Source organism: Hypanus sabinus, chromosome 25 (assembly GCF_030144855.1).
Source record: "Hypanus sabinus isolate sHypSab1 chromosome 25, sHypSab1.hap1, whole genome shotgun sequence".
Classification (NCBI taxonomy): domain Eukaryota; kingdom Metazoa; phylum Chordata; class Chondrichthyes; order Myliobatiformes; family Dasyatidae; genus Hypanus; species Hypanus sabinus.
In genome coordinates this window covers 39,489,755-39,514,286 of record NC_082730.1, presented here as the reverse complement: position 1 = coordinate 39,514,286, position 24,532 = coordinate 39,489,755, and the positions used below count along the sequence as shown (strand labels likewise).

The 24,532-nt window shown below is 40.5% G+C and overlaps 1 protein-coding gene across 4 annotated transcripts in view; it reads left to right on the top strand.

Moving 5' to 3' along the window:
• The window catches only part of lad1 (ladinin), a 166,476-nt gene that overhangs the window by 103,146 nt on the left and 38,798 nt on the right, over positions 1 to 24,532 (top strand). For all 4 annotated transcript variants that reach the window (XM_059950479.1, XM_059950478.1, XM_059950480.1 and 1 more), the window contains exon 4: positions 20,993 to 21,102. In XM_059950479.1, coding sequence (XP_059806462.1) covers positions 20,993 to 21,102 — 110 coding nt within the window. The remainder of the gene's footprint in view (positions 1 to 20,992; positions 21,103 to 24,532) is intronic.

Below are 24,532 nucleotides of genomic sequence, written 5' to 3'. Positions count from 1 at the left end.
GTGTGGAGGATGCCGCCCTTGGTCAGGTTGTTTCCAGGCCCATTCTTTTTCTGGAGATTTTTCTACTTCTAATCATATGGAGCTAGGTTAGCCTTATTCATTGAATAAAAAATAATGGAGTGTTATCTGGAATAAAATTGTAGAATATCTATATAACAAATAAATGGGAAGTTACACAGGCTTATTGAATTCTTGCTTGCCAGACCTTGACATTTTCAGGGAAATCTGGGAGACTCTCACAGGTTCATGTATCTGAATTTCCACAGGGAATAAGGGAAAGGCCTTTTCCCCTTGAAAGGGTAAATACTCAGTGGCAATGTTATTAAGTACATTAATGCAAATATCTAATCAACCAATCATGTTGCAGCAAGTCAATGCAAAAAAGCATGCTGACATGGTCAAAAGGCTCAGTGGTTCAGACCAAACATCAGAATGAGAAAGAAATTTGATCTGAGTGACTTTGTCCGTGGAATGATTGTTGGTGCAAGACTGGTTTGTTTGAGTATCTCAGAAACTGCCAGTCTCCTGGGATTTTCATGCACAACAATGGTAGGAAAAACTAAAAAAGTTCCGGGTAGGGGCAGTTCTGCGGCCTTCTTGATGAGAATGGCAAGACTGTTTCAAGTGACAGGAAGGTAATAGTATCTCAAGTAACTACATATTACCAAAGTGAAGTGCAGAAGAGCACCTCTGGATGCACAACATGCAAAACGTTGAAGTGGATAGACCACAGCAGCAGAAGTCCATGAATATATGCTGCAGCAAAATCAACCTCATTATCCAGTTCCACAATCAGTCAGTTTGTGATCAATCCAAACCTTTTCCATATATGCAGACCATGAATACCTCCTGTACCTAAGAAAGTGGACATTGAGTACATGCAGTTCCACACCTGAGGCTAAAAATTCGATGCAGAGCTGTTGGGAATGTATAGTATATCATGGTAGTAGCTATGAAGATGGGAAAGTTCAAAGCAAATTTATTGTCGAAGTGAACATATGTCACCATATACAACCCTGAGATTCATTTTCTTGTGAGCATACTCAATAACTCCACAACAGAGTAAAAACTGTAAAAGAATCAATGGAAGGCGGCACCAACTTGGGTAAACGTGCAAAAGGAACAACTGTGCAACTAAAAAAGAAAGAAATAACAATAATAAATAAATAAGCAACAAATATCGAGAACAAGAGATGAAGAGTCCTTGAAAGTGAGTCCATAAGTTTTGGGAACATTTCAATGATGGGGCAGGTGAAGTTGCCACTTTGGTTCAAAAGGCTGATGGATGATGGGTAGTAACTGTTCCTGAGACTGGTGATGTGAGTCCTGAGGCTACTGTTCCTTCTTCCCTATGGCAGCAGCAAGAAGCGAGCATGACCTGGGTGGTGGGGTTCTGTGATAATGCTTTCCTGCAACAGTGTTTCATGTAGATGTGCTCAGTGCTGTGGAAGGCTTTACCCATGATGGGTTGGGATGTTTCCACTACTTTCTGTAGGCTATTCCTTTCAAGGGCATTGGTGTTTCCATACCAGGCTGTGATGCAGCCAGTTAATATATTCTCTCCAAAACAGCATACAAACATAAAAGGTCAGACTGGAGAATGATAATGAGTGTTGTGGAAGATTTCCAGCGATCGTTGCTAGAACTTCATTGCCTTTGCTTTGCATAAGCAATGTGAACTAATCAACTCAAAGTGACCAAATTTGCAGATGATCCCAAAGCAGTGATTTACTGGGAACAGCACAGAAAAGGGGAAGAACAAAAGCATCTTAGCATTTGTTTAAAAGTAACATTTCCATCGCTTGCAGGGCCTAGGTTATTAATTGCGAGTCCTGATGAAGGGTCTCAGGCTAAAGTGTCAACTGTTCATTTCCCTCCATAGATTCTGCCTGACCTGCTAATTTTCTTCAGCATTTTGGGTGTGCTTTTCTATTAATTGCAAGAGAGTCACTCATAGAGTGACATGAACTTTACAGCCCATAAAAAAGCCATTTATTCCAGTTTGTCTATGCTAGCAAGTGCATTCCTAATGAGTCTCCTCCTGTCACCTTATTTGATGTAAGCCCAATGTTCTCTGTCCCTTGAACTAATGCAAACATCTAATTTATCCATAAATGTATCATTGTTATTTATTCATCCTAAGATGTTTCACATATTAGATGAAAGAAGTAATTGTACAAGAATTGATTAAGAGGAGATTTACAAGCATGTTGTCAGGAATAGAGAATTAAGTTTATTAGGTCATGTTGTCCAGGCAAGTAGGAGATTTAGATGAGATGTTTAAAATTAATGGAGACTTGGAGAGGATAATGAAAAAGGAGATATTTCCCTAAACAGAGACATCATTATTAAGGCTGAGGTTTCAGGGTAATTGGAGGCACAAGATAAAATAGGCTGCAGTTAGCATGGTTTCCTGAAGGGGACATTTTGACTGACAAATCTGTTGGAATTATTTGAGGAAGTAACAGATATGAAATTCAAAGGAAAGTCCGTGCACGTTGTTTACTTGGATTTTCAGAAGGCCTTTGTCAAGGAGCAGCACATAAGGCTGCTAAACAAGATAAAATTCCATGGTACTAGAGGAAAGATACTAGTATGAATAGAAAATTGGCTGACTGACAGGAGACAGTGGGAATAAAAGAGGCCATTCCTGGTTGGCTGTTCCGAAACTGGATTGGACCATTCCCAAGTATGTTCAGTAATGTTTCAAGAACATGCAAAATGAGATTTTAAAAAAAAGGACAAAATGATGTCTGGAAAATAAAATACGTTTTCCATCTAAAATTTGCAATGAAGCAAGGCTTGAATATTTCCTGTTGCCATTTGAACAGGGATCTCGTCATTTAGCTGTGTGCCATTTCATAAAAGACTTATGTCCAACTTCAAGTCCTCGGCTCTACCATGAGCCCTTGTCACTTTGTGTACCCTGCTTTTCAATTCAACATTTTATGGATTGGATAAACTTGGGTTGTATTCTATGCACTGGCAGAAGGTGAGCAGGGACCCGATAGAAGTTTAAAAGATTATGGGAGGCAGAGTGGAGAACCAGTATCTTTTTTCCCAGGGTCGGTATGTCTAATACTAGAGGCTGTGTATTTAAAGTGAGGAAATACAGTATGTTTAAAGGAGGCGAGCAGGGTAAGCTTTTCAAGCAGAGTTTGGTGGATGCTGGAAAATGTTGCAAGGGAGGTAATGCGGGCAAGTAAGTTAGATATGTTTAAGAGGCTCTTAGGCATATGAACGTGCAGTGGATGGAGAAATATGGAGGTTGTGAGTCATAAGGGATTAGTTTACTTAGACATATAATCACTAGTTTAGTTTGATTGGCACAATATCATGAGTTGAAGGCCCAATTCTTGTGTTGTGTTCTTTCCTGTTCTAATATTATCCCTTGCCTTCTTTGTTAACCATGCATTGTGCTTCTTTCTAGTGGAATCCCTCTTTTTGAATAGGATAAACTCTTGGTGAGCACCACAAACCAGCAACTTGAATATCTGCCACTATTCATTTATCAACCTGACTCGAGGCTTGTTTATCCAGTGCACCTTAGACAATTTCTCTCTATTCCATTATAATTGAATTTCTTCTCATTAAAGATACTGATCATGGACTTAAGGTGCTCATCATCAAATTGCCTCAATCATATTGCGTTCACTACCCCTAGGGCTAGAGGATTATTAATAAGATCCTTTATTACTTTTGTTGCATTAAACTAAATAAATTACCCAGGTTGTTAAATGGAATATATTATGGACATTGATGTCAAATGCCAATAATACAGGCTTCTAATATCCAAGATATTGCCTGTTCCTCTCTGAAATCAAAGTGAAAGAAATCATCCCTTCACTAATGCTGTGCGTAGGTGATCCAACATCAAGCAACATTTGAGAACAATTTTTCCGCAACTTGGCAAAACTTGCAGCAATCAATGGTAGCTCACCTGAAGTGCCCAGTCCAATTTCTCAGTAGGCATGATTTTCACACAGACAAGATCCCAAGGACAAGCGGGATCACACAGTACGGATCTTTTTTTTACTGCTTGATACAAGTCCATTTCTATATGCTCACTTGAAGTATTATGAGTTGTACCTTAAATTGAGAAGCATTGAATTATACAGTACAAAAAAGGGCAGCTTTGGCCCATGTCATCCATGCTAACTGTCCTGCACTAATCCAATTTGCCTTCATTAGGCCTGTGTCTCTCTCTGCCTTTGCTATCTAAGCACCTGTCCAAATGCACCTTAAATGTTGTACACTATCGGCCTCTACACCTCATGGGACTGCTCATTCCAGGCAGCTACCACTCTCAGTATAGGAATAATCTTATCCTTTAAGTTTCTCCTCTCTTAACTGAAACCTGTGCCTTCTAGCTCAAGATTCCCCTGCCCTGAGGAGCAATTCTGAATACAGATCCTGTCCATTCATCTCATAATTAAATAAACCCCTTTATGATCACTCGAGTGAAAATCAGAATCAGGTTTATTATCACCAGCCTGTGACATGAAATTTTTTAACTTAGCAGCAGCAATTCAATGCAATACATAATCTAGAAGAGAAAGAGAAAAAATAAAATGATAATAATAAAATAAACATAATAATAAATAAACAAGTAAATCAATTACATATATTGAATAGATCATTAAAAATATGCAAAAACAGGAATACTGTATATTAAAAAAAAGTGAGGTACTGTCCGAAGCCTCAAAGTCTGTCATGAGCGGGGGTGGGATTGGACCCAAATGCAGGACGCAGACACTGAAGTACTAGGGGTAGGAGAGGATGGGGATGCCATGGCATGTGAGGGGTAAGGCAGGTGGGGCTGGATCCCAGAGTTCAGACGAGGCCGGAGGATCCCTCATGGCGGTCCACATGGATCCCGGGCAGGGCCGCCACCCAGGCAGAAACACAGAGGCCTGGGCAGTCGCAGGGCACAACCCTTAGGGATCAATAGGTGGAAAGGGCAGAAACCCCCACCGGCCAGCGGCAATTTGGCCAGACCAGCCCGACAGAGGTAACAGATAGGTAGGGGCAGAACCCCCGCTGGGCAGCAGCAGTCCAGCCAGACCTGCCCGACAGAGGTAACAGATAGGTAGGGGCAGAACCCCTGCCAGGCAGTGGCAGTCCAGCCAGACCTGCCCGACAGAGGCAAGGGATCAGAAGGAAGCTGGGTCCAGGGTGAACAGCAGGACTACCTTGATACACAGGTAATTTGGGAAAGGCAACCGACAGCATGGCAGCACCTTTTTAGAAAATTGTCCTCATGGTGCTTATAGGACAGATTCTGGTAGTAACTTTTGCCTTCATCATATGTTTAAACCAAAAATGACATGAATTTAAATGCTTTATCCTTGGACTAATCAGGAACTTGAGTACCTCTTTGAAGTCTGCAGTGTTAACATTCCTGGTTTATTAGCCTATTCATTTTTTTATTACAGTATGTAGATGAGTCTCTTGAGGTTCTTCTGCATTTCTGGAATTTCTCATTTAATAGATTCCAGTATCAAAGCATGAAAGCCACGAGGAAGCTATGTGAAAATTGAAAACTGGAACATATTCTGATGCACACTGTATTAAACATGACAGAACTGTTCAGAATTAATCTGCTGGTGAATAGTGATGGAGTCATTATTGCTTCAGCTGTACAAAATACTGGTGAGGCCACACCTCCAGATAGCTTTGGTCTTCTGGTGCAAAAAACGATATACTTGCATTGGATGCAGTTCAGAGAAGGTTTGCTCAGAAGTACCTTGGGGTGAAAGCTTGAGCTATGAGGAGAAAGTGAAAGTCCTGAGCTTCCCTATTGGAGTTCAGAGGAATGGGATACAATCTGATGAAAACCAATATGATTCTGGGGATATTTACAGGATAGGTGCTTAGAGGATGCTCGTCCCTTGAGGAATACCTAGAAGTAGAGGGCAGAGTTGGAGAATATGGGGTATTTGTTCAGAATCCCCAAGGTTTAATTATTGAATATATTTGAGACTGAAGCGGCCAGTTATATAGGTATGTCGGGGAGTGAAAGACAAACCGGAATGCACAGGATAGTGGAAATGAGATTCACCGTGAACTTCTTGAATGGTGTGGTAGGCTCAAATGACCTGGTAGCATATTACTCTTCCTATTCCAAGTGTTCATATGAAAGAGTAGGAAATAGGACTAATTGGATATCTTTACTGAAAAACTGGTACAAGCACAATGGATTTGCATGGTCTTTATGCTATCCCTGGTTATTCATTGACATAGTTAAACTCAAAATCATCAAGAATAACTATTTGTAGACACTTCTGTCAATCCATTCTTATAATACAGAGATAAAACTACTGCTTTATTGACTTGTAAGGGAAATAAAATGATTACCAGACCAATGAGATACCTATTGTATCAATCGCACTGCACTTAATTCCATTGAGATTTTGTAACATGCGCTTGATACCATAGTCCCACAATTCTTCTTTGAACTTTAGAGCAGGGATTCCCAACCGGGGGCTCATGGACCCCTTGGTTAGTGGTAGGGGTCCATGAGATAAAAATGGTTGGGAACCCCTGCTCTAGAGGAATATTCTTGTTAGCTATGTGTGGAACAATTCTCCTTTTAACTACCCTGCAGAAATTATTTCAAATATTTGGAAATCCAGTTGTTGTTCAGTTCCTGCCGCTGTCTGTAAGGAGTTTGTACATTCTCCCCGTGACTGCGAGGGCTTCCTCTGGGTGCTCCGGTTTCCTCCCACACTCCAAAGACACATGGGTTAGGAGGTTAATTGGTCACATGTGTGTAATTGGGGTCATTAGGCTGGAAGTGCCTGTTACCATGTTATCAATAAATAAAATTTTAAAAATTGTTGCTTCTATCACTTCTTCAGGCTGCACGTTATAAGCATCTGCCAATAAAAAAACTTCCCTTGTAAATTTCCTTTAAATGTCACCCTTTCACTAAAAAGCTGTGTCCTTTAGTATTTGACATTTTTACACTGGAAAGAGACTATCTACCAGATCCATGCCTTTCATAACATTATATATTTCTGTTAGGCAAACCTTCAACCTCCAATGCTCCAAGGAAAACAATCCATGTTTGCTAACCTTTATTTTTATTTATTATTCTCTTATTGAGGCTACATCTTGGTGAACATCTTCTACACCCTCTTCAATTCCTCCACATCCTTACTGTAGTTCAGCAACCAGAACTGCACATGGTACTCCAGATAAGGCCAAACCAACTTACAGTTACAGCTGCATTATAACTTTCAGACTTTTATATTCTATATGCCAGTAATGAAGGCAAGTGTGCTGCAAGCATATCATAACCATGTCTAGTAATGATGACACTTTCAAGGAGCAGTTGACTTGTACTACAATGTCCCCCTCTATGGCAATGATCCCAAAGATCCAGCATGTACCGTATATTTTCCTCGGACATTTGACCTCAAATGTACAACACCCTGCACTTGTCTGGGGTTAAGCTCCATCTGCCATTTTTCTGCAGATGCATATTAGCTTAATGTCATATACACTAGGGTGCAATGAAAATTTGCCTGTGTGAATCTAACAGAAAGAAAGTGCATATAGTAATAAAAAATACACCAATAAATATAGAAATAAGTGAAAAACAACAGAATGGTAGAAGGATTGCTAAAAGTGGTCACTCACCTTCCTATATGTCCAACTCGTCTGCATCCTGCTAAATCCTTTGATAACCTTCCTCGCTATCCTTTTTTTTTTGTAGTTGTCTGCAAACTTATTAATCATAAGGCCATAAGACATAGGAGCAGAATAAGGCCATCGGGCCCATTGAGTCTGCTCTGCCATTCAATCAGAACTGATCCTTTTTTTTTAATCTCCTCCTCAACCCCACTTCCTGGCCTTCTCCCCATAACCTTTGATGCCATGTCCAATGAAGAACCTATCAACCTCTGCCTTAGATACACCCAATAACCTGGCCTCCACAGCTGCATGTTGCAACAAATTCCACAAATTCATCACCCTTTGACTAAAGAATTTCTCCGCATCTCTGTTTTGAAAGGGCGTCCCTCTATCCTGAGGCTGTGCTCTCTTGTCCTAGACTCTCCCACCCGGGAAACATCCTCTCTACGTCTACTCTGTTCAGGCCTTTCAACATTCGAAAGGTTTCAATGAGATTCCTCCGCATCCTTCGGAATTCCAGCGAGTACAGACCCAGAGCCATCAAACATTCCTCGTATGATAACCCTTTCATTCCTAGAATCATCCTTGTGAACCTCCTCTGGACCCTCTCCAATGCCAGCCCATCTTTTCTAAGATGAGGGGCCCAAAACTGTTCACAATACTCAAGGTGAGGCCTCACTGGTGCCTTATAAAGCCTCAGCATCACATCCTTGCTCTTGTATCCTAGACCTCTTGAAACGGATGCTAACATGGCATTAGCCTTCCTCACCACCGACTCAACCTGCAAGTTTACCTTTAGAGTGTTCTACACAAGGACTCCCAAGTCCCTCTGCATCTCAGATTCCTGGATTTTCTCCCCATTTAGAAAATAGTCCGCACATTTATTTCTACTACCAAAGTGCATGACCGTGCATTTTCCAACATTGTATTTCATTTGCCACTTCCTCGTCCATTCTCCAAATCTGTCTAAGTCCTACTGCATCCTACCTATTTCCTCAACACTACCTCCTCCTCCACCAATAATCAGCCCACCTACACCTTTGTCCAGTTCAGTTTCTTGTATATCGTCTCAGGTGTGTCTATCATCAGGCAGTGCTGGAATAACCTTGTTTTCTTTTTCTCTGGTATACTGCCAGCATTGGGTGCTTGCTGCTTAAGTGAATGACCTACTTTCATTTTCTAGGGAGCCCCCTTTGTACCTCATTCACCCCAGACCCGAGGGAATGTCTTGATCTGAAATGTCGACTATCCCTCTCCCTCCACAGAGGGTGCCTAACCTGCTGAGTTACACTGGCAACTCATTTTCTGCTCCAGGTTACAGCATAAGCAATTCTGTGATGTCATTGTACCACACTGACAACCCCCACTACCAACCAAGCATACTCCCCACCTCCAGATGTGATAATACTCCATTTCAGGCCTCCTTTCCTCCACCATCTGATAGCAAGTTTGTCCCAGGCTCGAAACATTGCACATTGGTTATCTGTCAGTCTTTGTCTCTGTGTAGTTTTCAGTTATTCTGTTGTATTTGTCTGCTTACAGTGAATGCCTGCAAGAAAGTGAATCTTAGTGTGGTGACTTATATTTACTTAGATAATAAATTTACTTTGAAATTTGAACTTTGAAGCCTGCTTATTTTCCAGGTTCCTGGATGTAAATTCCATTCACATGGACCCAATTGCCCCAATTACGAAGTCCAATGCCCCCACTTGCACTGCAAAATCCCCATCGTCATTCATATTCCTGATGTCCAGTCAAATTGCTTCTCCAGCAGCACTCAATGTGGCTTCCTCTCTTTATCATTCAAGCTTTCAATCCAAAATTCTGCTCCCTTCCCTCAAGCTCACAGCCATGATGGAGATTTATGGAACCTACCTATCCCGATTCCACTTTCTAGAGAGGCACTTACTAAGTGGTGTACTTCTGATGCTGAAATACACAGGAGCTAGCAATTGATACAAGAGGTCTTGTGACCTGAGTTGGTCATTTGATCAGCCACTATAAATTGCCTCTACTGTGTAGGTGAATGGTAGAGTCTGTAGAGGGGGAGGGAGATGATGAGAACCTGAGGAGAATTATTTGGGATTATTGTAAATAAGTGCTTCATGATCAACAGAGAATCAATGGGTCAAAGAGCCTAGTTCCAAGCTGTATGATGTAAGACAGTAGTGTAACTGTAGTTTGCAGCTGTCCCCATTTGTTCACGTTTATTGCAGCTATAAATTATCTTAAATACAGTACATCTGTATGCAATGATGAATGATCACTTCCTTTCGCAGTTAAACTGGATATTTAAATTGACCATGAAATCGAAGGCTGGGTCACCATACTACAGAGAGTGCCATGTTCTATGGCTATGAGTCTGCATATCATAATAATATTTTAGAGGCCATGTAACTATATCTCTGTTAACTGTGTTTAAGATTCCAGTCCAAAGGTGTAAGTTCAGAATACTTTACAATGTCAGTTACCTGAAGTGTAATCTCAAAGAAAGTTTTATGAATTTACACCCTTATTCACGAGTTAGATATCCATACAACAAAATGTCTTTTCACATTCTAAAGCCACAACAGTTCTTGATTTTATTGATCATTAAACTTACATTTTTATTTAGTACCTTTCCTAATTTCAGGTATATTCCTGTTTATTTAATAATAAAAACAACTTATTTATGGAGAATTTTTCATACGGGAGATATAGTTCTAAGTGATTTACAATGGGATAAAGTGCAAACATAAACATAAAATAAAAACTAAAAATAAACATGAAAATAAAAGAAGAAAAGATATTAGTTAAAACTAAAATTAAATAAATAGGTTTTGAGCTGGCATTTAAAAGTGTCAACTGAGTCTGTATCCCTTGTAATTTTAGGTACTGAGTTCCATAGTTTCAGAGTGTATTTCAAAAAAGCTGACCTGCCAATTATCTTTTGATTGTTTAAATTTCAGTGACCAGTGGATGAAGATCTAAGAGTTCGAGCGGGATTATAAAACAAAAATGATGCCATGATGTATTCTAGTCTCAGACTATGAAGTAAAATTCTAAAACGATATAGGAAGGAAACACAGAATAGTTAGGATGGGAGTGATATGTTCCCTCATCCTGATTTTTGTTAAAAGTCTAGCAGCATTGTTCTGAATGCATTGGAATTTGTCAATAAATTGCTTTGGAAGGCCAGTAAAAAGTGCATAGCAATTTGAAGACCATAAGACATAGGAGCAGAATTAGGGCATTCAAACCATCGAGCCTACTCCGCCATTCCATCATGGCTGATCCCAGATCCCACTCAAACCCATACAGCTGCCTTATCACCATATCCTTTGATGCCCTGACTGATCAGGAAATGATCAACTTCTGCCTTAAATGTACGCATGGACTTGGCCTCCACAGCAGTCTCTGGCAGAGCCTTCCACAGATTTATTATTCTCTGACTAAAACAATTCCTTCATACCTCTGTTCTAAAGGCTTTCCCCTCAATTTTGAGGCTGTGCCCTCTAGTTCTGGATATGCCTGCCATAGGAAACACTCTCTTCACATCCACCCTATCTAGTCCTTCCAACATTCGGTAGATTTCAATGGGATTCCCCTGCATTCTTACAATCTAATCTATTTGACATAACACAGCAAAGTAGTTTTTCAGCAGCATTTCATGACAGAAATGACATACCTTTCAAATATTTCTTAAGTTTAAAAATGCTGTTCTGGTCACTTTCTTTAAGTGGGACATAAAATTTGACTATGTGTCAAGGATAACACCCAAGATGTTACTTCTGATTTTCCCAAATTTATCATGAAGCCTATCTCTTTTGTCTTGGGGACCAACCAAAAGTATTTCAATTTTATCTTCATTTAGTTTTAGGGAATTACTGTTCATCCACTTGTTCATTGCAGCCAAACCAGAAATCAGAGAAGACAGGGTGTTACCATCATAAGGCTCACCCGAGTTATACAATGGAGTGTCATCTTCATAACTGTGGAAAGCCAGTTTGTGCTCTGTAATGGTGTCTCCTAAGGGATGCACGTTTAAGAAGAAGAGTAGGGGTTAACAGAATAGCTGATAGTTCATTAAAGCAATAGCTTTCAACAACAAGTCAACATTTAAAATCTAATGTTATAGTGACACTAAGGTCAAGTACTGCAAGCAGAGGGAGGTACAGAGACCCAGGATTTTAAGCTTGTTGATTAGTACTGAGGGTATGATGGTGTTGAATATGGAGCTGTAGTCAATAAACAGCAACCTGGCATGTTGCAGGTATTGTTGCTGTCTAGCTGATCTTAGGACAGGAGAATAGCCAGAAAGGTATTATCTACTGTCGACCTATTGTGGTGATAGACAAATTGCAGTGTGCCCAGGCTCTTGCTTAGGCAGGAGTTGAATCTAACCAACCCCTCAAAGTACTTCCATCACAGTACATGTGAGTGCCACTGAGTGATAGTCATTGAGACAGATCACCCTGCTCTTCTCAGGTACAAGTATGATTATTGCCCTGGGAGCCTCTGAATGTGGCAGGGAAAGCTTGAGCATGTCCTTGAACACTCCAGTCAGTTGGTTGGCATAGCTTTAGATCAAGGCCTGACATCCTCTTGAAAGATGATCTGATGCAGCCTCTGAGACAGGGATCACAGGGTCACCAGATGCTGAAGGGATTCACACAAGTGTAGTTTTATTCTCCCTTTCAAAGCATGCATAAAAGGCATTGAGCTGATCTGGGAGTACAACATCACAAACGTTCATATTGATAGGCTTTGTAGGAAGTAATGGCCTACAAACCCTGCCAGAGCTGACGTGTATCTGATTCTAACTCTAACCTCAATCAGAGTTGTTTTCTCGCCCTTTGATGCAGCCTTCTGACTTGTATATTTCTGGGTCAATGATCTTGAATGCCACAGATCTATTCCTCGACAGATTAGGAATCTCCTGATTCATCCACCACTTTTGTTTGGGTATGTTGGGAATGAGCTGGAAGGTGCACAGAGTCATCAACATAGGTCTTGATGAAGGGTGACAATGGTGGCATATTCATTCTGATTTGAAGATGAATCCCTGAATATTGTCCAATCCACTGACTCAAAGTAGTCCTGTAAGGATTCCTTGATCATACCCTCTTGGTCCTCAATACAGATTGTGCAGTTTTTAGTCTCTGCCTCTGTCTATATGCTGCAAAATATGACCTGCAGCCTAATCAGGAAACTTGAAAGTGAAAACCAGCTAATTTTGGTACAACACTTCTAGTTGTTTGTACAAGAAGTTCTTTTGGTCCTCTAGGGATTCATACAACAGTTTGAACCACTGCCCGGCCGTTACTGGGACCTGGGTTCAGTGCTCCCCTCAGTTGATGTCTGTGTGAAGTTTACACTTTCTTCCTCTGACTGTATGGGTTTCAGCCAGGTGCTCTGGTTTATTCCCACATCATAAAGGCATTTTGGTATGTTAAGTGTCTACTGTAAATCATCCTGTAATGTAGGTATGTAGCAAAATAATCAAAAGTGGAGTTAAAAGGCATGTGAGAGAGAATACATTCCAGATTTCTAAGGAAATAAGAGAGTATGACTGATGGGGTTGCGTTTTGTTTACTTGTAATGAACAAATGGTCTCATCTGTGTTGTAATAAGTAAGTGGCAGAAGGAAAAATAAGTTAGGTACTTCAAACAATTACAAAGTAAACTTGAATAAAATTGTGGGACTGGGTTGTGATGTCACAGCCTGAATGAAATGAAATAAATCATCGTAACTCTGAAATAAATACTCGTAATGAGGCGAAATCTTTTCCTCTGAAAACAAATGTAATGTCCTTGCTATCTTTAATTAGTTTTAGCTCTATGATGCACAAGGGTGTTTGCTTTAATTAGCGACAAATTGGAATTTTGTACAAAACATCATTAACAGTCTGATTGGGTTTTACTAACTTAATAAATCAGGAGAAATATGTCAGCATGCATTTTAATTAAAAAATAATGAAGTATCGGGGTTCTGTGAAAGAGCACACTGCTCCATTCATTCTGAAGTGAGATACAAAAACAAGTTTGAAGGTCTAATCTCAACATAAGGAGCTGATTGCTGATAATGGAAAAACAAAGGGGAAGATATTTGTGATGCACTTTTAGCAACCTATATCAAAAAGTGGGAGAAGAGACACAAAACTAGTTTACCTGACCACTCAATCTATTGAACAAGAATCTCAGCCTCTTGCGCAAACACAAAATGCTGGTAGAACACAGCAGGCTAGGCAGCATCTATAGGGAGAAGTGCTGTCGAGGCCCTTCCTGACGAAGATTCTCGGCCCGAAACATCGACAGCGCTTCTCCCTATAGATGCTGCCTAGCCTGCTGTGTTCCACCAGCGTTTTGTGTGTGTTGTTGTTTGAATTTCCAGCATCTGCAGATTTCTTTGTGTTTGCTCTTGCACAAAACTGTGTTTGCACTGTACAAAATAAAGTACAATACCTAAACCTTGTTAAATGAGGTATAACTATTTTTAAGAGTATACCAGGTAATTGTTATTTCTGAACAACCTTTCTAGTCTTGAGAAATTTATCTATTGAATTATTAATTTTACAGAGTCTCCATTCAATAATATTTATAATAATAAATTATTATTTCTGTGACATTTCATCTTTCACTGGAAATCTGGGTGTATTTTCCAATTATGTTAATCCAAGTGCCCATCATCCAATCATAGGCAATATTCAATATCAGTATCAATATTCACGGATGCCGCAGATAGTGCCAACATAAAAGATAGGTCAAAATGGGAATTGGTGGGAAAAGAAGCAGTGGGAAATTGGCTGGTCATTGACAACAATTTATTGTGGACAATTTTCAAGCTGAGTTTATTGTCTGTGCACAAGTACATAGATACAAAGGGTGTAATAAAAATTTATTTCAGTAGCTTTATAGGCACATAGCATCATATAGGCAGCATTCAGAGGAAAAACAAACATAACTTGTGCATAATTTTTCTGAGAACAGGAAAGCATAATAGAACAGAAAGCTAATTTTATTGCCGAGTGATCAGAGTGGTCACGGTGCTGCTAATCTGTGGTGGAGGTTAGGCTTTTACCAGTTGATTTGAGAAACTACTGTTTGAAGAAAAGTAGCCATTCTTGAACCTGGTGCTGAAGGACTTCAGGCTCTTGTATCTCCAGCCTAATGGTGACTATGAAAAGATGGCATCGCCTGGATTGGGAGATCACCATGCTCTTCATGGGCACAGGTGAATTTGATGACTTCTTGTAGCAGATTTGGCTATGTTGTTGTAGATTGTTGCATTGCTGCAAGCTAAATAATCTAGACCAATATTCTCATGTATATAGTGGCTATAAAAGCATGTAGGTAAGACTGTTAACTAGGCTTAAGCTGGCCTCAGAATTACAGAATTGGACCTGTTGAATCCATAAGCACCAGTCTCTCTCTATAGGCCTGCCAATTGCCTTCAACCACAGGTCAAACTTTGCTACAGTATCCATGGGCTTCCCAGAGGTTGTGAGGATGGGTAGTGAAAAATGATTGTAATCTGTCAGCTTTGGAAAGCAAGTAAATGTTTTTGCCATCTGCCCTTTATCTGACTCCAGGATTCCTACTATCTTTTCAAAAACATGGCACAGATTTCCCCCTCTCTCTCTCTCTGAACTCTCATCCATGGCTTGTATTCTCCCTTTCCTCTTCTCGTGTCCTTCTTCCTTCCTCTTAGAGTGGTGTTTAAAGGACAGCATCTGACACCTTTGGCAGCCAGAGAACTGAGGATATGACAGCAGTTGTTGGTGGATTTTACTGGTGGGGCTTGTTCTGCTGCATACAGAATTGTTTCTATGGGAGAAACATTTGCATTCATTTTAGAAGTCAGGAGCCAGCTGCTTCTGAACGCAAAAATTTGACTAAATGTCTCCGGCAGAAATACTGTCCCAGTTTCTTTTATTCCTGGTCCAGCTCAAATCATGGTATTTCTGTTCAAGACAGGAAACTAGAGTATAAGAACATAAAAAAACAATAGGAATAGGAGTAGGCCATTTGGTCCATTGAGCCTGCTCGACCCTCCAATAAGATCATGGCTGGTCTGACTGTGGACTCATCTCTGCCTACCAGCTTTTTTATCCCCCATAACCCTTACTTCCATGGCTATGCAAAAACATGGTTAAATGGCATCTCAGTGATTTGGTACAGTATAGCCAATTGTACATTTAAATATGGAGTTGATAGCATCGCTTTCACAATCCCACCCACTCCTATCCTCTCCAACTTCTCACTGACATCTTCAGCTTTACTCTTCATCCTCCCCCTCACCTTCAGCTATTTTCACTGCACCTCCCTGCTGTGATGGACTCTCCTCAACCACACCCCATCTGTGGCCTCCAATCTCTGGTTGATTTTTACACAGACCGTTGGCAAATCATGACTTTGACTGACCACCATCTATGAAACTAAATTGTTTTAAGATGGAGATCCTGTGTTACCAGGTTCTTTGGTCGACTCCATTCCCTCCCGCACCCTCTTTACACCCCCATTAAAATTGAGACTGGAAATTTTAATTAATTTTACTTCTATATTGGTTTAGCTGCCCAACATGTAGGCAGAAGTCCTACAGTTTCTTTGAGCTTTCCAAAGGGTGAGAAGGTGGGGAGTGAAAAATGTTTGGAACCTTCCAGCTCCAGAACGCAAATAGTATGAAGCAGCATGAATCCTTTTGCGATTTGAGGCCAGTATAGTGTTCTTATCAATTTAAAAACTACATCCAATGAAGTTGTTTGGAAGATAAAGAAAGCCAGACAGAGTTGTGTGCAGGAGCGGTATATTTACTGTGCCACACCATGTTAAATCATTATTACCTGTTATCAAGTTGATGGACTTTGGCACCTGAAAATTCTATATTCATGTATATTTTGCCACATGAGTTACCACCTTCCTCATACTTTAATACAATGCATTCTCCTGTGTATCCTCCTGTGGAAAGAATTTTTGCATTCTGAAGAATAATCCATTTTTCTCAATGATTTAACTTCCTCAGGAGATGTATAACTATTGTCAATCAAAGAAAACATTTATCACTCATCCATCATTAAAAAAAATTCTCTTACACCATCTGGTGTTGCATCATTTCCCATTGAACATCAAAAGACTGAAATTTGCTGACTGATCCAATTCAACCATCAGCTTTTTACCCCTCCATTCACCTTGGACTTTGGTGCGTGAGGGGTTAATGGCTGATGTCAACTCCAGTGCTGGATTCACTGCTGAACCTGATGGTGGAACACTGACTTGCAGCACAGAGTCTGGAGGCACTTTGCATCTGGCTCCCAACTTTGCATCCGGGAGGGGTGGCATTTGAATGGGATATCAAGCTGGGAAAAAAGGCATTTCAGTCTTTTATTTTAGTGTTTTGAAATGTTTTTGTTAAAGGTTGAATATGCTCTAATTATAACAAAACATTTTTTAAATTATTTAAGTCAACAAGAATACTTCTTAAAGATCTTTGCCCCCGTGTGGCATTGTGAAGTAATTCAGAGGGACTCGACAATGTGTGAATGGTCAGATGCTCTCAGGAAATTCTAAGAGCACTCATTTCTTTGTTTTTGGAATGCCTGTAAAGTATAGAGGGAGGATCAGTTTATTCAATCCTCACTTCTGGGACCATTAAAGGAAAGTTTGCATTAGGAAAATGCCCTTCATGGAAGAAGTCTGCCATCTTCATCCATATTGGCCTGTACATGACTCAAAAGTCAACTGCATCTTATGTGTTTGAAGTGCCGAAATGGCCTAACAGGTCATTCAGTTAAAACCAGAGTTTGTGTCATTGAGGGGATATGCTATAAGTTGGAATGGATAGGTGACAGAGTTGGGATAAACAGTTCATTTTTGGGTTGATAATCTGAAATAGATTGAGAGCAGGTTCAAGATAATGAGCCTCCTCCTAACGTTTTCTTATGTTCAGCTGTGCCATAAATAATCCGTCAAAAAGAAAAAATAAAATGGGGCGGACCACCTGGCATTGTCCTCAGCAGCAATTTGCTCATGATGTGGTCACTCTCAGCCAAGTCAGTCTTTTAGTGTGACTGCTGTCCAAATTGATATGAGCGTCCCATAGATTAATAACTAAGTAGATCACACTGACAGCATTTCTCAACTCTACCATCAAGAAAAATAAGCACAGTGGGTGCATGAGACTTACAGGTGTAGCACCTTCGAGTTCCCCTCCCAGTCTTATGATAATTCTTCTGACTTGAAACAACATCAAAGTTCCTTCATCACCAAGTCTAAATCCAGAATACTCCTCTTCCCAACAGCACTGTGGGCGTATCTTCATCAGAAGGTGTATAGTGGTAGAAGAAGGTAGCTTGCCATCTCCTTCAATTAAGGATGAGCTGGCTTTGTCAATGATACCTAGATTCTGAATAATGAATAGCTAAAAGAATTCAGGTCTTAGAAATATTTTTAAAAGTAATTTAATAGGTGCCATTGTCATAGATATTCACTGTCTAGGGCCAGAGGGTCTTTTTGTCAAGATCAGTCTTCTAACACAGCAGATGACACTTCTAGACATCAAAGAGATGTTTTTGAGCATGTTAAAATTCAAACCAATATTCTTTGTTCAGCTTCTTTCAAACGCAAGCCATTCTTCAGTTCTTAATGTAATTGGCAAGCAATAGGCAGTCTGAATTTAAAAGGACAGGTTTCCAAACTGATAACATTGTCCATAGAGCACAGATGGCCCACAGCATAGGGCTGACTGCACAGGAGATGCACTATGAGACAGTGAGGTTATGCTAACTGGCCTGCATTGAACCGGACAACAAACAGCAAAGTTATTTAGTTCAAGGAGATATGCAGATCAAATTGATATTATCACTTTGCACATCAATTAGATCATCTATCAATGGTTGGAAGATTTGTTCAAAGTTCAAACTACAAAGTATATTTATTATCAAAGCACATAGAATATTGCATCATGATATACAACCCTGAGATTCATTTTCTTGCAGGCAATCACAGTAAATTCATGAAACACAATAAAACCAATGCAAACCCACACCCAACAGGACAGACAACAACCAATGTGCAAAAACAAAACACAATGAACTGTGCAAATACAAAAAGAAAGAGAAAAAAATAATAAGAAGAACTAAATAAGCAATGAATATCAAGATGACAAGACCCTGAAAGTGAGTGCATGGGTTGTGGAAAGAGTTCAGTGATGGGGTGAGTGAAGTTGAGTTATCCCTTTTCGTTATAGAGCTGTATGATTGAGGGATAATGCCTGTTTCTGAACCTGGAGGTGTAGGTTCTCAGGCTCCCACAGGCAGCAGTAAGAAGAGATCACATTCTGGATGGTGGAGTCCTTGATGGTGGATGTAGATTTACTGTGGCAGTACTCAATGGTTGGGAGGGCTATACCTGTGATGGATTAGGCCATATCCACTACATTTTTAGGCTTTTCTATACCAGGGCATTGGTGTTGCCATAACAGGCCATGATGCAACTAGTCAATATATTCTCCACCTGACATTGAAAGAACTTCCCAAGATGATTGCCAAATCTTTGCAAACTTCTTGGAAAATAGGGTGCTGCTGTGCTTTCTTTGTAAAGGCACTGACATGGTGGATCCAGGACAAGTCCACTGAAACGATAACACTGAGGATTTTGAAGTTGCTGGTCCTCTCCAACTCTGATCCTCCATGAGCAATGGTTCATGGACCTCTAGTTTCCTCTTCTTGAAGTCAATAATCATCTCCTTGATCTTGCTGACTTTCAGTGCAAAGGTGTTGTGGATCCACTGAGCCAAACTTTCAGTCTCCCTCCTATGCGCTGATTCATCACCACCCTTGATTCAGCCAACAGCACAAGAGTTGTCAGGACACTTAAATATGGGATTGGAGCTACACTTAGCCCCACAGTCATAAGTATAAAGCAAGTAGGGCAGGGGGCTAAGCACACAGTCTTGTGGTCTCCTTTGCTGAGGGAGACTGTGGATCTCACATGCATGTGAAGTCACCCAAGTGGCATAAAACAGTACAAATGTAAGAGAGCAGTCGGCTTCTCAGGAACGGTCAAGGAATGATCAGAAGACTGACAGGAAGACTAGAATCCATTCCTCTGCCTTTGATTTCTGCAATGGATGCTCGTTCATCTGTAACTCCTTGAAACTGTATGTCCTTAGTTTACAGGAATTGTACTGCTGTTTTGGAAATCCTTTGTATTTTAAAAACAGTTTGTAATTTGGAAATGTTTTATAAGATAGAAAACCTCTGTGAGTTTTAAGAATCATATCTAAATTTAAATGTGCATCTCTAAAAATAACTGAACTGTGTTTGAACTACTTTGTTAACTGGACGTATCTGCTCCATGGTGGGGAGGGGAGGAGTAACCTGCCACTCAAATAATGGGTATTAGCAGCTAAACTCACCATGGAGGATATAGCCTGTGAAGAGTTGATGGCTAACAGTATAACCTCCCTTTAGTGGGGGTACCCATAGCTATCTGTATTGAATAGGGCTTAAGATCTTTATGTGAGTTTAGAGCTTTGCAGTCAGCAAACCCAATACCGTACACCATCTTTTGTGAAAATGCATCTTGGTCCACAATACTGCAAGCTGTACTGTTTTCATTTTGACTGATTCTAATTAGCATGTCAAATTGGAGCCTATTTATCTTTATATAGCAAATAGCACAGTAACACACTCCAAATGCAGGAGGGACTCAACAAGTCAGAGAGGATCTCTGGAGAGGAATAAGGACCTGATATAGGGTATCAGCCCGAAAAGTCGACTATCTATCCATTTCCATAGATGCTGCCTGACCTGCTGGGTTCCTCCAGCATTGTGAGTGTTACTCTGGATTCCCAGCATCTGCAGAATCTCTTGTTTTTATTATTTTAGCATAGTAATGGAAATGTCTTTTTAATAATACAAGTCTACCCAATGTCACACTTTATGCATGTAGAACACTGTCAAAGTGGTCAGTGAATGTGCCATTATTTTTACTGATCGCTAAATATGTATTTTCTTCCAGCTGTTCACACTGATGCTGAATTGCTTATCGACAAGGAACTTGAGTTCTCAATGCCTGTTATTATTCAGTATCTTTAATTTGTAGATTGTAAGATGTGACAAAGGTGTTTCAAAGTTCCTAAATGAAGTTGTGACCCAGTGAATTTGGGCATTTCCTGGGCCACCATGATGGAGCCCTTATCAGCATGTCAGAAATTAAGAGGAATATCATTGAAAATTTTGCCAGTGTTTATTTGTAAACTTTACTTAATGGGCATTGAGATATAAAGGATTCCTGTAGCAATAGGTTGTATCAGATGATTAAAAATATTCAGTATTTTCTTCAGTCAGTCAATAAATTTCTTACTTTTGAGCAGGAAAAGGAGACCAACAGCAGAGCAGCCAGCATGCAGAATCATCCTGACATAGGTAATACTGGCCATCAATCACCTCTCAGTCCTTTACACACTACACGGGCCTTTATCAGGTAAGAATGCCTTTTCAATATAAATTATTCAGTGCTTTATTTTTCCTTCCTGACTTTATACTGCAGGTCTCCTATCATCTGCATCTGATTGGAAAAAGTAAGAATCTTTGACTTCAATGAGAAAACTCTCATCCATTCCTTTAAAGATCTAAATATTCAAAATGACTTATTTTAATGTAATTTATCATAGTAAATAAGAAATTATTCATGCCTATAAATCTCCCCTGAACAGTTTACAGGTATATCACATAAAGCATGACAATCAGTTTAATCAGTGTTGTCTGGAAATTTAATGGCTTGATATTTTATTTTTAAAAATGAAGGTTTTTTTAGTTCTCCAAGACTGAAGCAAAATTATAAACATTTCTGGTTTGTTTTGGGTACTTCCTGTTGTGACCCACAAGTCAATTTCTTCTGCAAAGCTGCACTGAATGATGCCATTTTTCATGCAATTCTTCTTTTAAATAGTACACGGAATGTGTTAGAGATGCGGGGTGTGAGAGAGTAGCAGCCAGATAGGGGAAGTTGTGGTAGTGTTCATCAATGGGCTCTCCCAGGACAAAGTCACCTGACTGCTGCAGTGAAGGTTGGGATACCTGAAAGCAAGTAAAATACATACTGGAATCCTCAGAGAAGAACCCTATAAAATCACAAACCACATGACAACACTCCAATGTCCTTTAGACAGATTCCAACATTCCCACGCAATAACAACCCACAATCCAAACTCCTTACTGCTGATACCCCAGGCCTCCTCCAATTCTCTCTCTGCTCTCCTCCTCTGTACAACAATGATGGTATAGTTCATAGGTGTCAAACTCAAGGCCCGCGGGCCATATCCGGCCCGCGAGATCATTTTAGATAGATCTCTTATTTTAATTATTAATGGCCCGTCGATATGAAGCCTATGATTGTAAGTTAATACCAATCATAAAAATAATGCTTGCTCAACAGTCTTCTTCATAAGAAACGGAATTTGTGAAGTGAAACACTTTGTAGTTATAGCAGAGACTGAGACACATGAGAACAGGCTGAAAAAACGGAGGCAATGAAAGCTGCGTTCGCACGCGCCCGACTGATCCAGCCCGTGACCTAAAATGAGTTTGACACCCCTGGTATAGTTCCTGACATTCAGTCCTATCTATCCACTGCATTGTGGTTCTGACTATGTGCGTGCCTGCTACTCCCTGCAATACCAGAGCCCTTGTGCCCTAATCCCTCTGTTGTGACAGATGGAGACCATAGCTAGATCAAGATGGTCCTTATTCAGTACTAGCAGACATTCAGAGGGACCCTGGTGGAAGGACCTTCCTGAACTTAGTTTAGCTGTTAGTGCACCACTTTACAGTGCCCGTGATCTCTGACAGGGGATCATTTCCTGCTGCTGCCTACATGGACTTGGTACATTCTCCCCATGAACACATGGGTCTCCTCCCACTCGACAACGATGTGTGGTTAGCTTGAGTGCGTTGTCGGCATGTTATTGTTAGCGCTGGAAGCACAGCTGAGTACAATCTTTACTGATTTGATTTGATTTGACACAAGCAAAGCATTTTACTGTCTGTTTTGAAATACATGTGATAAATAAAAGTTAATCTTTTATAACCAATCTTTTGAAAACAAATATAACAGTTGAAGTCTAATTTTAAATATTTAAAATCTAATTTCAAAGTTTACAGTTGCTGAGTTAACTCCAATATTGGGTCATAGACAAATGGTTTCTTAGAATCACATAATTACAATGCGAGCATATCTTAATTCTTAAGACAACTCTGAACATTTAATCACACCTTTTGGGAGAGGATAGTACATATAGTCTAAAAGTTTTGAGTACACTCATCCTCCTTTATCACAATGTTATACGGTGTTGTTTTTGGATACACAAACACCCTAAGTGCAAATATAACTATGACAATGTTTGATTGCGCAAAGTGACAAGATAGCCAGTATGGAACCTTCCTTGCTCTCACTTTGGGGTTTTTGATTTGAAATCACCTCACCTGTAGTCTGTATATTTGGCCAGTGCATATGAGAATGTTTTAGGGGTCATGTCAGTTTACAAATCAGTCCTACTACCCCTCCCTTTCCCCCACACACTATGGGCCAATAGTCTGCACCCTTCACAAAAAGCAGTGATTATTCATGCTGATGTGGTCACTTCAAAGACATTTACTGCCTATAGCTTGTTGTTGAAGGCTTCCTCTTGTTCTCGGATTATGGCTGCTATTCTCTAATGCCCCCTCTCTCCAGCGCAATCAAAGCTGCACCATCTCTAATTCATTTCCATTCCCATCCACCATAGCCTCCCTGCACTACCTTACTTCAGCCACATAACATGACTGGACTGTCCCATCTCCTCACCACAGACCAGTGCCAAAGAATGCCAAATCTACTCCCCATCCTCCCCATCTCCAAAACCCCACCACATAACCAGAACCAGATGGTCCCCTGAATGCTTCTCCACATCCACACAACACTGGCAACACCTCCTGTCCTTGCCCTATGGTTTATTTCTCCTCCACCCACTGTACAATCTAAGGATCCCACCCTCCCTTCTCCCTTCCCATCAGCACACAAGTAATACCTGCATCACACCCATGCAGATTTATTTCTTGTCTGCAATCGCATCTACCCCAGTGGAGGAAGGCCATGCTTTGACACCAAAGCACGCCAAAGATGAATGGCAGGAAATCCCCAATCATTGCTTGGAATTACTAACGACAGGTTAAATGGTGGGATTGGGTGGGACATATGTGTGTGAACAGACTGTGTATTACACACGGCCTGAAGCAGTCGCTACCCCGTAGTCTTCACATCCTTCTAGGCAATCAGTACAGCCCAAGAACAGGCCCTTTGACCCACAATGTGAATTTCAAACACAATTATGTAACAACAATCAATAGATTAGGATTACACAGGAGTCCACATTGTTGGATTGATGTACGATGTTGAACACTTGCTCGGGTCTTCCACCTGATGGTGTTTATCTGTAAAACTGCTTTAAGGAGTTTTGTCTCAACCAGTGGAACTGTGCACAGTGGCTCGAGTCTTTACCAATGCATGGCAGTTTCTATGCACAGCGCCACTGGTATAAAACAGCTGTATACCATGTTCTTGACTTTGCCACTACTTTATCAGGAAATAGAGGACTGTGATTCCATACTTCATCTCCTTAAATTCTTACCTCAGCCTGCTGTCTACAAAATGTATGGTAGTGTTGTACAATACAAAGCTTTGGTTTAAATTAGGGAAACCAGCTAGCAGATGTTCTCACTGACATCTTCAACATCTCCCTGAGCAGCGCCACCATTCCAACGTGCTTCAAGGCCGCCACCATCGTCCCCGTGCCGAAGAAGTCTTCAGTGTCCTGCCTAAATGACTACCGTCCTGTTGCATTTACATCCATCATCATGAAGTGTTTCGAGAGGCT